Below are 15,258 nucleotides of genomic sequence, written 5' to 3'. Positions count from 1 at the left end.
TCTGATAGCTGTAATGCAATATAGCAAATATAGCAATACTTGAAAACGTTCAGTTGTAGAACTTTTGAAGACCTTTATTTTTATTTGTACTGTATAATACAAATGAGACATATAAATTATACAACGAAAAAAATATCTGCCATTATAAGAAATTCATACACTTTATAAAGTCGAATCGAGAAAATCCGTTATCGTAAAGGCAATCGAATAATTTCGTAATAAAGTTTAAAGCGACAATTGTTTTCAAATGACCTTAAATAATGCTGCTACTTACACTGCCTGTTAATGTGCAAAATATATATACAGGATGTTTACAAAAAATCCGGAATTTAGTTGCAATAATTAATCTAAATTTAATTTCTATCACAAATTAAATGTAAACCAGAAGGTAAATTTTAAAAAATTTATTTTAAAAAATCTAATTTTGAACAGAATATTCTTTTTCGAATAAAGATCCATTAAAGATTAGTGAAATAAGCTCATAGTTTAGTCAGATTTTTCAGAAACGTCCTGTACATAAAGTAATAAAAATGTATCGAACATTGGTATCAGCAACAATACACAATATTTACACGGAAAATACTTGATCATTATTCATTGTGCTAAAAAAATGCAATCGATTAACGATAAAGATTCAGTCACATAACATAAAATACATCACAGAGATATGATTGAAAACTTAACTGAGCCACGCAAACACAAATTGCAATCGTTGTAAATAGTTCGTTTTCCGACGGGAAAAAGATACATAGAACATCTGAACATATTCCTGGCATGGAGCCAATATTCAACAAATATCTGTTATGGCTTTTGTATAAACGTGGCTGCAATAGTAACAGAGGATATTCAGTCAAATTATTCAAATGTACTGATATAGTAACAAACAAGCAGACAGTACTAGCCATACTTTGGATCAATAATAAACGTGAGTTGTCGCTATATTAAAACTATTGCAATAATAATTCGCCAGTACCACTCGCCACTCTCAGATTTGTACTTGCGAACTATAAAAATATCAAATCTAGACGGCAAGGTTATTACTATACACTGAATAACTGCTACGATCTTTTTGGATTTTAATACGTTCTGTACAAAAAATGATAGAGTACAAGAATAGGATACGTATATAATATGTATAATTCTCGAAAGCTTACTTGTTTAATCTTTCACACGAGACAAAACCCGCGTCCATCATAAATGATATATAGATAATACATCTTCAAATCACAATCAGATTAAATTATAGGAAGAAATTGTTGCTGGCAAGAACATGCAGTCCTGAATAATAAAGAATATTTACATTACTTTATTACAGAAATGTTGAAGAGATTAGAAAGAGATTAAATAATATACTTTTGGTATAAATGCAATCGCTTCCGAATTTCCTGCAGTTTAAGTAAGTACTAATTTGGATCTATAAAAATGATTTGATTCATCTGGTATTCATCAGATAAATAAAAGCAAACGGCACAAAGAACAAAATATTCCAGAAATAATCCAGAAATATTCCAGAAATTAATTGAAACATCAGTAATGTGATGGATTAATAGAAAAATATTATGCTCGTAAAAGATATTATATAGAAGTTGTTAAATACTTAAATTTAAGTATCTCCTTTTCGATACTTAAATTTAATTATACTTAATACTTCTTACAGAGATCAAAAAGCTAATTTACGAAAATTTAAAAGATAAATTCGTATCGATCACATTACTTAATTGAATATTATTAAAAAAGAGAATAAATGTATTTCTTATTCAATAATGACACAACATTTAATATAATTTTCCTAGATTTCAGCTACAGCGAGGATGGTGATGAGAGAAACGATCACCTGATTATTATACACCTATTAATATTATGTAAGATTTACTGACCAGCTTATTAATATCAATTGTAAAAAATTATGCTCTCAGTGAATGCTTAGAATTATTATAAAGTCCATTATGCTTTATATTTCTTACAATCATCACATATAAATATAGATTCGGCAACTAGCGTGAGAGTAACAACGCTTTTACGTTTTCGGTGGATAAAGTAAGCGCTAAAATTTCGCCAGAAAAATATTCCATCTCTCGAAACTGTAAGTGTATAATCGTTATAATTACATGCACAATTAAGCAGTCATAATAATAATAATTTTCGTACGTTATGCTCCCAATCAATGTCATGCGTTTGATAATTCATCTCCGGATTAATTATAAAAGCATAATTACTCGCACGAGTGCATCTTTACATTTGGCCTCGTAATTCATTTTCGTCCCACGCCTCTCGTGCGCCTAATAGCTGTACTTCCCTGCTGATACTTGCACGGGAATTACATTGGTGACGATTCCGAAAGGAATCAAACAAGCGTCGTCGACCGAATATATATATATGTGTATTCTCGTATCAAAGTTCACTACAGCCTCGTAACTACGTTCTATCAACAGACAAGCATACATCGCACCTATTCAAATTCGATTCGTTTGGTACACGCGACCAGTACATCCTTAGAATTTATGTTCCTTTATTTATCATTTTACGCTATCGGTGGATCGTCGTCGTCATCGTCGTCTCTCGTGACTATGACATTGCCGTAACGATTGTGACGATACTGCCGAAATCGTTGTAGCCATTTGTACCGTCTCGCACCAAAATACAGTAGTACACCGACTACTATGAGGAAGGTGGGTATTAGCAGACCGGCGGCTACGGAGTTACCTGAATCAAATTGATTGATTGAGAATTTAGTTCGCCAACGGTACTGGCGTTAGCCGTCGCTGTTCGTTAACTTTGACGGATTAATCGTTTTCTTCCTGTCGCTTTCTCATCACGTCACAGAATAATGAATGAATAATGAATGAAGTTAAACAGTGTTATCTAATCACGAGTTAATAATAGTAAGTTAAGACCGCCCATGAGAGCGTAAGGCTGACTTAGGCTGAATTTTATGCGTCCGCGTGTGAAATGTCTCTTGAAAGCGTGATAACGTGCGACTTTATCGAAACTATAGGGTAAAGTCGCCTATTATGGGACAGGTTCCTAATATGAGGTAAGCAAGGTTTCTGTTACATTAGTATACGCATATGGTTAGTACCATCATAAACTTATTACTCTTGGGATAAAATCTATTTAGTAGAAAATTTATTATTAGATCATGCATGCAATCGTTGAAAAAAAAAATTTTGAAATTGGATGTTGTCAAGTTTTATTGAGATGAGTCTTTAAACCTTGTTTATTATAAAATAAACAAATATTTGATAATAAATTTTGCATGCAATGATAGAGTAAAGTCGTATTAATAGAAAAATACGGAATGTCATGATTTGCTTAATTATAAATATTACATTTGGTGATCATGAAACCGCAAAGCGTGGAACTCGTAATATGAGACGCTTACAAAATTCCTATTTATTATTGCATATTCTGATTTCGAGAGCTTTTCAAAATGCTATAACAAAGTTTTTCATTGAGGAATTTTGTATTATGAGGCTTGAAGTTATGGCTTTCAGCATTAGCACTAAAATTTTAAAATATCTCTAATAGAATTGATTTTGGAGAAAAATATAACGTACAAAAGTTTTTGAGTATCGAAAGAGTTATTCGATTGGCCAACTAGGTTTGAGTCTGAAGTCTAATTTAAACCTAGTAATATCCAAGTCGATAAGATCAATTTCATATATAAAAACCTTTGTGTCTCATATTAGGAATCCTTTTTTTGAATGAGCAAAATCGGTACTTTTGGCAAAAAATTTCATATACAACAAACTATAACTATTATCGATTGCTTACTTTTAGAGATGAAACTTAAATATATTTGCTATAATTTGGTTATAAAAACAGGAGTTAATAGTATAAATTAAATAAATTATAAGCCTTTAAATAAAGGTATCTCATAATAGGCAACTTTACCCTATCTAATAGAAGAACAGGTGTCCCAAATTTGTTCGTCGTAAAATCTTCGCTAAAGAGAGCATCATACGAACATTCGACAGAGCATTATACGTTGCACCGCTCGGTGTGAACGTACCTCCTGCTGCCTCGGATCTCTGCTCCGGCTTGATGGTGGTGACTGCGTTCGCCGCCGTAGACGTAATCTTAATGCACTCGCCATTAACAAGAGAAAAATCTCGTTGGCAATCGCACCGCTGTATGCCAGTGTTGGTTACACGGCACCTCTCATTTTTACCGCACTGCACGATGAGTTCCGAAGTGTTACACGGCTTGTGCGCCTCGTGGTCGGTCTCTGAAAAGAATCGCCATCAATACTTCAGAGATGAAAACGCCGAGAACGAGTCAATCCAGCATCGGTATTCTTTCAACTTGCGTTCGGTAAACTCGCAATCTCCGGATCTTCGTTTAACGTTGCAGCTATACGTGCAAATTAATTAAAAATGCAACATTTCACGACGTAAAGAAACATTTGTGAAAAATTACAAAACTTGTCAAGAAATAATAATTACTACATTCATCATTAAATATTTCATATGAATATTAAATTTCGTGATACATACTATATAATGAGTACAAAAATATAAAGAAAATATATAAAGAAATATCGGCGACATATTTTAAAACAGCTCGGAAAATAAGTGTTCGCTGAAAAAATTCATAAAGAGATCACAAAAAGACAATAAATCAACAACACAAGTAGTAACTTTCAAGCTACATGTATAATCCAAAGTCAATAAAGCATTTACGTGTTAAATCTAGTCAAACGAAAATATTTGCGTTATCCGCTGAAATAATAAAGAGATTGATCCTCGCTCGCTCGCTGCTAAAGAAGTAATGCTGTTAAATTAATGCTAAATTCAATTCACAATCATCGTAAATAATATATTCGAATAGTGCAAGCAATTTCAAAATTATGACTGATAAGATAACACTTAGACTTTAATCCGGTCATATAAACATAACAATTTGCGATAGCAAATAGAAAGAGGAGGACGATCGCTCTCTGAGACATTCTAAAAAGATTAATTATTTTATCTTTTTAAGAAAGCATTAGAAAAACACGTATCGTTTCAAAACGCAATAAAATATTATAAATAAATTTCTACATTGAACGAAATGATTTTGTGGACTGTGCGCGACTCTTTGTTCGAGACGACTCTGCCTGTACAATCTTAAGGAGATAAAGCTAAGTAATTGTCAAGACCAAATGCTACGTGCCATACATCGAGTGCCATACATCGATGATTACGCGCGTCATGTGAGGCTTAATCGAACGCGCTATATTTCTTATCCGTCTCGTTATCGCCGACCAACGTTTCATTACCTCATACAGAATAGAAGACACAAAGAGACACGAGGATGAATAGCATTTTCGTAACTCCATCGAGCCCGCGTGACGCATGATTGGCTGAATCAGTTAATAGAGATGAATTCGTTTTATCAACAGCATATACGGGGCGAGGAAAGGGGAGAGGCGGGGTTAACCGCACTGAGGCTGAATCAAGCGTATTATGGGGCTTGTTTTTGATTTAAATGGCTGCTATGGCATTAATTCTATAACGTCGCCCTACGTGATTCCGCTCGTTGCAATATCAACGTGGAAGTACACGCGGAAATGTACACGTCATTACACAAATTGTTGCCAATAAAGAGTAACGTGACTTCGTCGTAAAGAAAGGTATATCGTTGCAAGAAAAAAAAAAATTTCTCGTATGACAAGATTTTACTTTCGCAAATAAAATTAGCATTACGCATCTCCAGTGCCGTAAATACGATTTTATAATGCCGCCGTCGCAATTTATGTTAGCCGATCATGTAAGGCGCGGTTGAATATAATCACGTAATTCAGACCGGCAGATTCGCCGTCGTTGGCATAAAGTTTCAACAGTTTCAGAGTTTCGAGATATCGTATTCTCGATTCATTTATTGCAGTCTCGTGGAGCTGCGACACACAATACGGATCACTTTTCCGCGATAACGTCGTAAAATCGGATCGTTCGGGTGAACAAAGAGTCTGTTCATCTCATTTTCATGAAGTCCCACGGCGAACGATCCGCCATTAAATCGCGCCAGGATCGAAGGAGAATTCCATTCGAAGAGACATTCCTACCACGGGTTAAGATTATATTCGGATTATGCAACAATCTTCTCCTCACTAACATAAGATCCGAAGCGACATTGAGAGGTAAAATAAAGATGAAAATGATAGGGAGAAAAAAAACTAGAAAGACTACTTTGAGTAAAAGGTTCGGTAAAAAACAGTTTTTTTACTTCGATCCTGAATGTTTTTTACCCGATTATGTATTTTCTCTCGACATTTAATGTCATATTTGTAGAAATCTGTTTTTGTATTCATCTAAAAAAATGTGATAATGGATAAACAATAAAAAATGTAACATAATGATTAAAGATGTATAAAACATTTCTCGAAGCATAAAAAAATTATAAAAAATGACAGATTGTTTTATATTGCATTTGAAAGTAACAGAAAAAAAATGGCGGTGATTTTTTTCTATCGGGATAAAAAGGTATTTCAATAAAAAGTTAGACATGTGCTCTAATGAAAATATAATTAATAATGATATAATAAAATAAGAAATAATGAAAAAATTTGAATATTTTAATTTAAATACCTTAAATATTCAAGATGCGATTTGTATAAAGTGATGCAGAGATCAGTTTTATAAAATAAACAAAATTTATTTATTTAATTACAAAATATTAAAACAAACAATCATAATAAAACTTTATATAAATCATTTTAAATATTTAAAATACTTAGACAAAAAAATCGAGATTTTTCTTTGTTGTAAAAAATAATATAATTTTGAATGGCAAATAGAGTAAATAAACTACAAAAATATGTTATTAAATAAAAATATAATTTTATTCACGCACCTTTCATATATATATAGTTTATTTAAAGTGTTAATATTAAACACATTTCTAATTTTATTATCTTTCCAAAGATTGTATGTCGGATATATTCTTAAGTAGCGATAGCTAAAGTTATATTTAGAATACTTAGATCATTGTCGGAAATGAAAACTAAATTCAAAGCTCGTTGTTTTAAACATGTCTTTCTTTGTATTTATTTAATCACTAGGGATATATAAAAAATTTTGTATTTATTATTTATTTATTAACAAACAAGCGTTATCAACTCAATAAGTAACATAACGTTAAACGAATTAATGACAAATACTAGACAAAAATAAATTCTATATTTTTATTTCAGTATTTTTCTGTAAAAATTTGTTTTTTACTCGATCTTTTACTTTGAAGAGAGAAATATCTATTTTTCTATCTCTAGGTATAAACATAGCGAACGAACGATCACCTAAGATCGAAGCAGCTCCAAATTATCTGCGTCCAGAATAGTGAAATTTATTATGAAAAATAAATGTCTTTGTTATTAAAAGTCCAAGTTTATAAAAAAATAATTAAAACTGTTGTTCATTAATACATAAAAAGCTGCAGCATTTAACAGAAAGGAGAATTGTGACTGATATTTTGTATCCGATACATCGTATGAGACGGTATCTTGAATATAATTATTGCAAAACATCGCGATCAACAAAATGTTCCGATAACAACGCATACGAAATGCAATTCCGCAAACTTCGTCTGTGCGAATATGAAGATATGAAATTGTATCGACTTGCTGCTATCGCTATCGCGATTTTTAAATAATATCGACTGATACGGGAAAAAGAGTTTGTTAAAAATACGATAAAAAGTATAGAACAGGTCCAGACGCGGATTCAATATTCTCGGAGTGAAAACTCGCGTTACGATGATGCCCATAAAACTAAATGTTACTCGAAAAGAAAGCTACGAGAATACGCTTTGCGTGTCTTCGCTCAATTCCGCGTCGACTATCCAATTTCGTCCGACCGAGTTTCGCCACGTAAACGCGAATTCGCCCAAGGATTTCACGTGCAACGCGTAACGCGGTATCCCTCGCAGGCTCGTCTCTCGTTTATTTATTAAGGCAGCCAAATCTTTACTTGGGATTTCCCGAAGCGTACAGTATATCTAGATCCTTTTAAGGAAATTGATTAGGGAAGAAAGCGGAGGAAGGAAACCCATAAAAGGCTGTAACCAGAGGCCGATGCCGGCCAAGCGAATTTGTATTTTCGACAATATGTTTCTTTATTAACACCGTGTACATTACTTTGTAATTGCATTACAAGAATGCACGGGCGGGCAGCCACGTGCAATGCACGTGTAACTCAAATAAACAAACTTGTAATGAAAGTAGGAGCTAAGTAGGCGGAGGAAATTGCGCATTTTATCGCCCACTGAAGGATGCTAAAATACGTGCTCCGGAACGCGCGCGCCGATATATTCGACCCGCGAATACCGTACTGCCGATTTTCTTTTCGACGAATTCTTCGGGCGCGCGAGCTTATATAACCTTCCGGTTATTTAAATTGATACGGAGCCGTTGCAATGTGGAACGGCGTGCAAGAGGCCTCGCAGCCATCGTCGAGCCTCGTCTTGCTCTCGTCTCGTTTGAGTCCGCGGCGCGATACGGCCGACACAGATATACGATCAATAAAAACAGATAGCAGATGAAACAACGTCAAAGGTCCACGTCGTAAAACTGATTACGACGGATCCGTACGATTACTTGGCTGATAAATCGTCTTGGGTTTCCGGAAAACCTCTACGGTTCGTTTCTATCAAGATAGAATTAACTTTAATCTCGGATTAATGTATTTTTCATACAAAAAAAAAATATCAATCTCTATTACACAAGAAAAGCGATTGCTTGCTCATTTTAATTTTTTTCTTTTCACAAGTAACGATTATCTTACACAAAGAATATTTTCTTGATAGTTGTCTGAAGGTGAAAAAAAATGCACATCAAAAAAATTTTATCGACATGAAAAAAAGAATTTATACTCTTTCGAAAAATATTAAAATTGTATCAAACAAAAGTTAAAACAATAAGGAAATAAAATTTTTGTTTCCATTTAATACCCTTGATTAAAATAATAAATTACTAGAATTCGGAATATATTTTGAATGCTTAGAATTTATTATTTGAAATTTGACGCTTACAACTTGCAAAATATTTAAAATAAATAATATTTACTTAATTCAAATAAGTGTATTTTTCTGTACACAAAAGTTTATTTTATATAAATATTACTCATTTCAAGTAAATAATAAGTGCATTTAAGATTATTGTTAAAAATATAATCCTTGTAAAGATTTAAAAGAAAAAATTTTTTAAAAATTATTTAAAAGAAGAAACTAAAAAATTAAGTAATCTTCTCTTAACAGAAGAATTTTTTTTCTCCAATTTTCAGAATTTTGAAAGGGCATAAAAAATAATCTCTCGAACCGAGATTAAAAGTAATCTACTAGAAATGGTAAAAATGTGGAATAGTTATCCGAGATAAGTAAACTTTATCATCGATAAGTTACGGTATCCAAACGAAGTAAGAATGCAAAGTGATGTTTCCTCCATAAGGAATCTAAACAACGTCGGTAGTAACGAAATGGAAAAGCCACAAAGCAAAGCAGTTTCTCCAAGTAGAAAATTTTATGAAAAACGATGTAAAACATAAGAAACGGTAAATATATCGTAGCATTATATGTCGAGCAGGGTTCTGCCATACATTTCAAGATTACGTCTACATAGATTATTTACGTATGTTTGCGTTGTTTACATGAATCTTTTTCATACAGACAATTCAGACAATGTAAATTGTTCTAAATTGTTATAAATATAATATAATATAGAATAAAATAATTAGGTTACAAGATTGTCAATATATCTAATTTTAAAGTTTAAGTATAAATTTTAAGTACTTATAAAATAAAAATATATAATATTAATATATTTGACTTTAAAGTTCAAATATAAATTTTAAATACTTGTAAGATAAAAATACGTAATAATAAGTAATAATAAAAATAAAATAAGCAATATAATTTTCACTATTTTCGATTCAATCTAAATCTGATCTAAATACGTGTGACGTAGATTACCCACATTTTACACGTAAATGTTCACCCTCGGTAGCAAGTAATGATCACGAAGTAATGAGAATATCCAGCACGCAATTTAATTAGGTGCAGAAAAAGTGTGCAATTCAATATTCGCGTAATAAACTGACACGGCACTAATTGCGTCACGGTCCGATTTCTACCCCGAAGCTATCGGCGGTTATGTCACGCAATAAAAAAAAAAAGGAGGAAGTTAATCGGCACACGGATGCGCAGATCGAAAAATGTGTGACGAGATAATAAAAAACATATTCCTAAGAAGACGGTATATTACTGTAAATGAGCACCTCGCCGTTCCTTTCAACGTTGCAATTACTACAGGGAAAAAAAACACGGGAGCCATCGTAATTTAGCGTTTCAAATTCGCTTTCGTAATTAACTAGACGCAACGATGCGAGAGATGATAAATCAGCGAGCACGATGGGAAGAAAAATATTTCAACGGAGATCGAGATGCGAGCGTATTTATTTGCTATTCGATCGCCGGAGGAGGGAAAGGAGGTGACATGAACTGCGATGTATATTTTTGTTCGTTACTTTGATGTTACCTTCAAATTTCGACGATTGCGTCAATAGAGAAACGCGCGGGCGCAATTTGCATCAATATCGTGCTCCGTTTCCAGAGCGATTCGATATCTTTCAATATACACTGAGAAAAAAATTCTAGAAAAAGTAAATAGTCCGAAAAGTATGTAGTCCGATACGTTTTTTTTTTTTTAAGTAAACATTGATTCATCATTTAATTGCACAAAAAAGGTGTACAGTTCAATCATATTAACCATTAATATTTTCTAATAAAAAATTAATTACTTCCTATAAAAAAATATTAAATTTTGCCAATCGTAACTTTTTTTCTTAATGAAAAAATTACAGATTATTTTATGTTGTATGCAAAAATGGAAAAAAAATTTGTCGGCGACTTTCTATCTAGATAAAAAGTCATTTCAATTAAAAGTAGATATGTGCTCTGATGAAAATAGGTATATATAATAATGAAATAAGAAATAATGAAAAAAATCTGAATTTTAAGTACTTTAAGCACTTTAAATATTCAAGATGATTTATGTAAAGTTTCATTGCGATGCAGAGATCAGTTCTGTAAAATAAACAAAATTTATTTGTTTATTCACAAAATAACTAAACAGTCAATCACAATTAAACTTTAAATCATCTTGAATACTTAGAGCACTTATACAAAAAGATTGAGATTTTTCTTAATGTTGTAAAAAATAATTAAATTTTTAACATCGAATAGAATAAACAAAACTATAAATATATGTCACTAAATCAAAATATAATCTAATTCGCACAACTTGCATATGTAAATAGTTTATTTCAAGTGTTAAAATTAACACACTTCCAAATTTTATTTACTTTGCAGAAAGAATGTATGTTCGATACATCCTTAAGTAAAATTTACAAAATCGAAAAATTATAATATATAAAGATTTTTTTTTTCAAAGCAATTTGTTATATCTTTAGTAAGTCTCTGTGAACGGGCACAACTGGCAAGGTCGATCTTCTGCCATTGTGTGTCACGCAAATAATTTTTAAAATTTCAGAGGATTTGAGCCTTTCTCTTCCCTCTTTCTGGATACGCCCATGAAACGGCAGCATTGTCGCGCCAATTATTTGCATTTTTATCACATCGCGCGTCGTACCGTCAACGAGATCGTAAAGCGCGATATTGCTAAATTATCGTCGTTCGTGCTTCCTGCAATTCTGCGAAGCGCATGAAAGTCGCAACTGGTGCGTGTAAAAAAATAGCCATGCGTAATTACAGAGTACAAAAATAATGTTTAAAAAAATAAATAAAGGTAACGCCGGCGGCAAATTACCAGGGGTAATATTTTCGCGGGATACAGACGGTTCTCGCGCCGTGGAAAAACCGCAATTGTTTTCGAAGTTCGATTCTCTCGTGGCGTGGAATCGCTAGAAAGGAGGAAAGGAGGAACACGAGCGCACACGACGCGCGTCGTCACACGTGTTGCGGGTTGGTCCGAACAATTCCGCGTAGCATCGGACGAGGGTGCTCTCTCGTCGTCTTTCAGATGCGTGATTTCGAGAAGGAACGACGGGTAACCGAGGGGAGACGAAAGGCAGAAGGAGGAAGAGAGAGATAGAAAGAGAGAGAGAGGGAGGGAGAGAGAAAGAGCGGAAGAAGACCATTGTGGCTAAGCTGGGGTGACTACGACGACTCGCTCGGACGAACCAATTTCGCGACGAGCTTCAATTTACCAGCCAGACAGCGGGCCTGGCACGATACTCTCGCTTTCTCTCTCTCTCTCTCTCTTTCTCTCTCGTTCCGTTCCGGCGTACACGCGACGTGTACGCGAGAATGAACATACAACGTGGGTACTCACCTGCGCGACCGAGCGTCGGCAGAACGGCGAGAGTCGCCACGATGAGATAGCAGAAAACGTGCTCGGTGCTCCGCATTTTCCCTCGGCTCTCTTCCAAGAGTCGTCGTCTCTGCCTTCCTGTGCCGTGAAGCCGCGCGCGCGACCCGCGATCACATAATAATAAACGTACGCGTCGGTTATTCAAAGGCCGCCCGCTACGCACGCTCGCGCGTCTCGCCCTCTCTGTCGCTCTCTCGCGGCCGTCGCCGTCGTGTGCCGTCGTACCCTTCGCCCGCCGCCGCCGCCACCGCTCGCCGTCGCCGTCGTCGTCGTCGTTGTTGTTGTCGTCGCCGCCAAGCCGGGAAAAACAAGGGTCGTCCCCCGGTGGGGTCCTCGGATCCGCGCCTCGCCGGTTCACCGCTCAACGGACGCGCGTCAACCGGCGGCGCATCACAACGTTCGTCGGCCGGCCGCCACCGCTTTTGACAGATGAATGCCACGCCGCGCGCCGCGATACGCGTTCAATCATCTGTTATTAAACGACCATTTGCAATTATCGAAGCCAATTGGAGCCGTCGAGAGGTCGTCGTCGCCGAGCCGCGCTCGAAGTCGATCTCGCGCGATTATCGATATCTCGCCGAGCAGCCCGACTCCGAATTTCGAGCGGGAATTTCGAAATTAAATTACGCGTTCTTAACATCTTGAGGTAAACGCGTAAACGCCTCTTGATATACGTGAGGTTTGAAAGCTCAAAAATGTCGTCAGAAAACAAGAATCCACGATGAAGTTTCCCTGTAAGCACACAATATTTTTAGAATATTATACAAATATTATTAAAAATTAAAATAATATTACCGTCAATATTCCGAGAACATTATTTAATATATTTTAATATCGTGGAAGTTAATGCTATATGTCCGCTTTATATAATATTCTTGAGGTATTATTTTAATATCCACGGAATATTAGAAAAATATTTATGCAGTTTTGAAATTTAAAGAAATAAACATTTCTTTAAATATATTATTAATAATAAATGGCACGTTTACTCCATTTTTTGCGCAAACTTCACTTTAATATTAAATATTTAATATTAAATAATTATTCACTAATAAATAATAAAATTATTTAATATAAAAATGCACTTATGAGGCTGTCACGTGACCGTCGTGCGAGTGACGTTACACTCACGCATGCGTACAGAAAGTCCCGCCGTAAGGATTCGTTGGATTTGTCCCAGCTCCATCTCTAGCCCCATCCCTAGATGCTTTTGTGACGACGATAACAGCGGCACGTGGTGTCATGGCGAGTGCTGTTGTTAGAAACGCCGCTAGTTGAGTGCATCGCGTCGTCTGACCGCAAGATATCTGACTCGAAAGGTTGACTTAAAAACGCCACGATGAAGGAGGATTCCGTGTTGAGCTTCAAGTGGCAGAGCTTCCCAACGCATATGATGACCTCACTCGACGTCTATTACGAGAAACAGCAATTCGTCGATCTCTCCCTGGTGTGCAAGGACGGCACGATCCTCAAGTGCCACAAAATGGTACTGGCCAACTCGAGCTTCTTCTTTCGCCGGTTGCTGCTGGCCAACGACCATCCGCACCCGATGATCGTCCTGCACGACATCGAGGCAGATGATCTCAAGACTCTCGTGAACTTTATGTACTGTGGTGAGATACAGGTAGTCCAATCTGAAGTCAGGAGACTGCTCAAGCTCGCCGAGATCCTCGAAGTTATCGGACTGCGACACATCCCGCCCTCGTCCGTGCCCGACGGTTCCAACAATAAGGAGCACTACGACTCGACGAAGAAGACGACGACGGTGTCGCGAGTGAAACTGGAGGAAAGCAGGAATGCACCCGGTAAGAACGTCACCTCGGAGCACGAGGCAAGCGCGAAAACGCAACAGAGTAAAGTTGCCACGCAGACGAGGTTTGTCCCGAAGATGAATCCTTACAAAGCGACGACCAAAGTTTCTCAGGAAACGTCGAAGAATGAGGAGATTAACATAAGCGAACTGTGTCAACGGCTAGAAACCAGCAATTCTGGCATCAGTATAATAGACATTAACGAGCCAAGTACAAGTAGGGGAGTGCGGAGAACGTCGCCGATGCAGCAATGTTCTCGAAAGAGAAAGGAGTTTTCCACTCCTGAGATCAGCTGGCCAACTGTATTATCCACGATAGCGAGCAAGCCGTTATCTTTCCAAAAAGTCCGTTGCATTATGGACGAAGTAGAGATCACACCTGGAAAACCATCCACTTCTGTGTCAGATAATAAAATCAACGACCCGTTAGACAGAAGAAAACTTAAGAAGAATTCGAGTGAAGATAACAATTTAAATATGGTTTACATAAAAGACGAAATTGAAATCTCTTCGGACGTGGAAGAAGATGCTGACATGGATCCTCTAGAAGTTGATGAAATCGACAATGAGAACTCAAAGGAAAGCAGTAAAGCTCCGCAACAGTTTTATTCTCAAATGTTTGTCCATACGTTGAATAAGAACACTCATCCTCATACAGAATTCTCTCCTAGAAGAGATTCAAATGGTTAATGTGACTCTAATATTCATGAATGGATAAAGAACTGTATATAAATCTCAATGCATGTTTTCATCACATATATTATACTTTGATATTTATATGACACATCATGACATTCGCAGTTTTAAACTCTTACTAGCTACTCATTATTTCTTCAATGTTTATGTTACAAGACCCTGCTATTCACAAGCGTGCAAATCATGTTTTAATATCTCTACCTGTATGATTAAAATAAATATTATTTAATATTGTACATTTTTCCCCGATAAACAATTTTTTATATAAAAATATATAATCATAAAATTAAAAAATGTATCAATTTATTTCTTTTTTTTAATATCTGTCTCTATATATAGAGAAAATAAGAATAATTAGAAAGTTTCTTTGCATTATTTTTACAAAAAATAA

The 15,258-nt window shown here is 35.4% G+C and overlaps 2 protein-coding genes across 3 annotated transcripts; one reads left to right on the top strand and one right to left on the bottom strand.

Annotated features, from left to right (window-relative positions):
- Positions 1 to 59: 59 nt before the first annotated feature.
- On the bottom strand, positions 60 to 12,850 carry LOC105194217. Of its 2 annotated transcripts, none has more exons than XM_011159031.3 (3): positions 12,323 to 12,845; positions 4,013 to 4,228; positions 60 to 2,703 (listed from the first exon to the last, which is right to left on the bottom strand). In XM_011159031.3, the coding sequence occupies exons 1-3, from the start codon at positions 12,396 to 12,398 to the stop codon at positions 2,522 to 2,524; spliced, it is 474 nt and encodes a 157-aa protein (XP_011157333.1). In that variant the 5' UTR covers positions 12,399 to 12,845; the 3' UTR covers positions 60 to 2,521. The 2 variants fall into 2 exon arrangements, with proteins under 2 accessions (XP_011157333.1, XP_011157334.1); XM_011159032.3 differs by having other exon boundaries at positions 2,525 to 2,703; positions 3,895 to 4,228; positions 12,323 to 12,850.
- Positions 12,851 to 13,502: 652 nt separating this feature from the next.
- On the top strand, positions 13,503 to 15,103 carry LOC105194213 (protein abrupt). The gene has a single exon (XM_011159026.3). The coding sequence runs from the start codon at positions 13,701 to 13,703 to the stop codon at positions 14,859 to 14,861; it is 1,161 nt and encodes a 386-aa protein (XP_011157328.2). The 5' UTR covers positions 13,503 to 13,700; the 3' UTR covers positions 14,862 to 15,103.
- The last annotated feature ends 155 nt before the right edge of the window (positions 15,104 to 15,258 follow it).

This window comes from Solenopsis invicta, chromosome 6 (genome assembly GCF_016802725.1).
Source record: "Solenopsis invicta isolate M01_SB chromosome 6, UNIL_Sinv_3.0, whole genome shotgun sequence".
In the NCBI taxonomy this organism is placed as follows: domain Eukaryota; kingdom Metazoa; phylum Arthropoda; class Insecta; order Hymenoptera; family Formicidae; genus Solenopsis; species Solenopsis invicta.
Note: the sequence above shows the minus strand (reverse complement) of the source record. Positions and strands in the feature narration are given on the sequence as shown.

Coding starts and splice junctions, on each gene's coding strand:
- LOC105194217 (XM_011159031.3), bottom strand. CDS start 12,398: ATGCGGAGCACCGAGCACGTTTTCTGCTATCTCATCGTGGCGACTCTC. Junction 4,229..12,322: donor GCCGACGCTCGGTCGCGCAG/GTGAGTACCCAC, acceptor GATTCTTTTCAG/AGACCGACCACGAGGCGCAC. Junction 2,704..4,012: donor GAGATCCGAGGCAGCAGGAG/GTACGTTCACAC, acceptor AATTTGATTCAG/GTAACTCCGTAGCCGCCGGT.
- LOC105194213 (XM_011159026.3), top strand. CDS start 13,701: ATGAAGGAGGATTCCGTGTTGAGCTTCAAGTGGCAGAGCTTCCCAACG.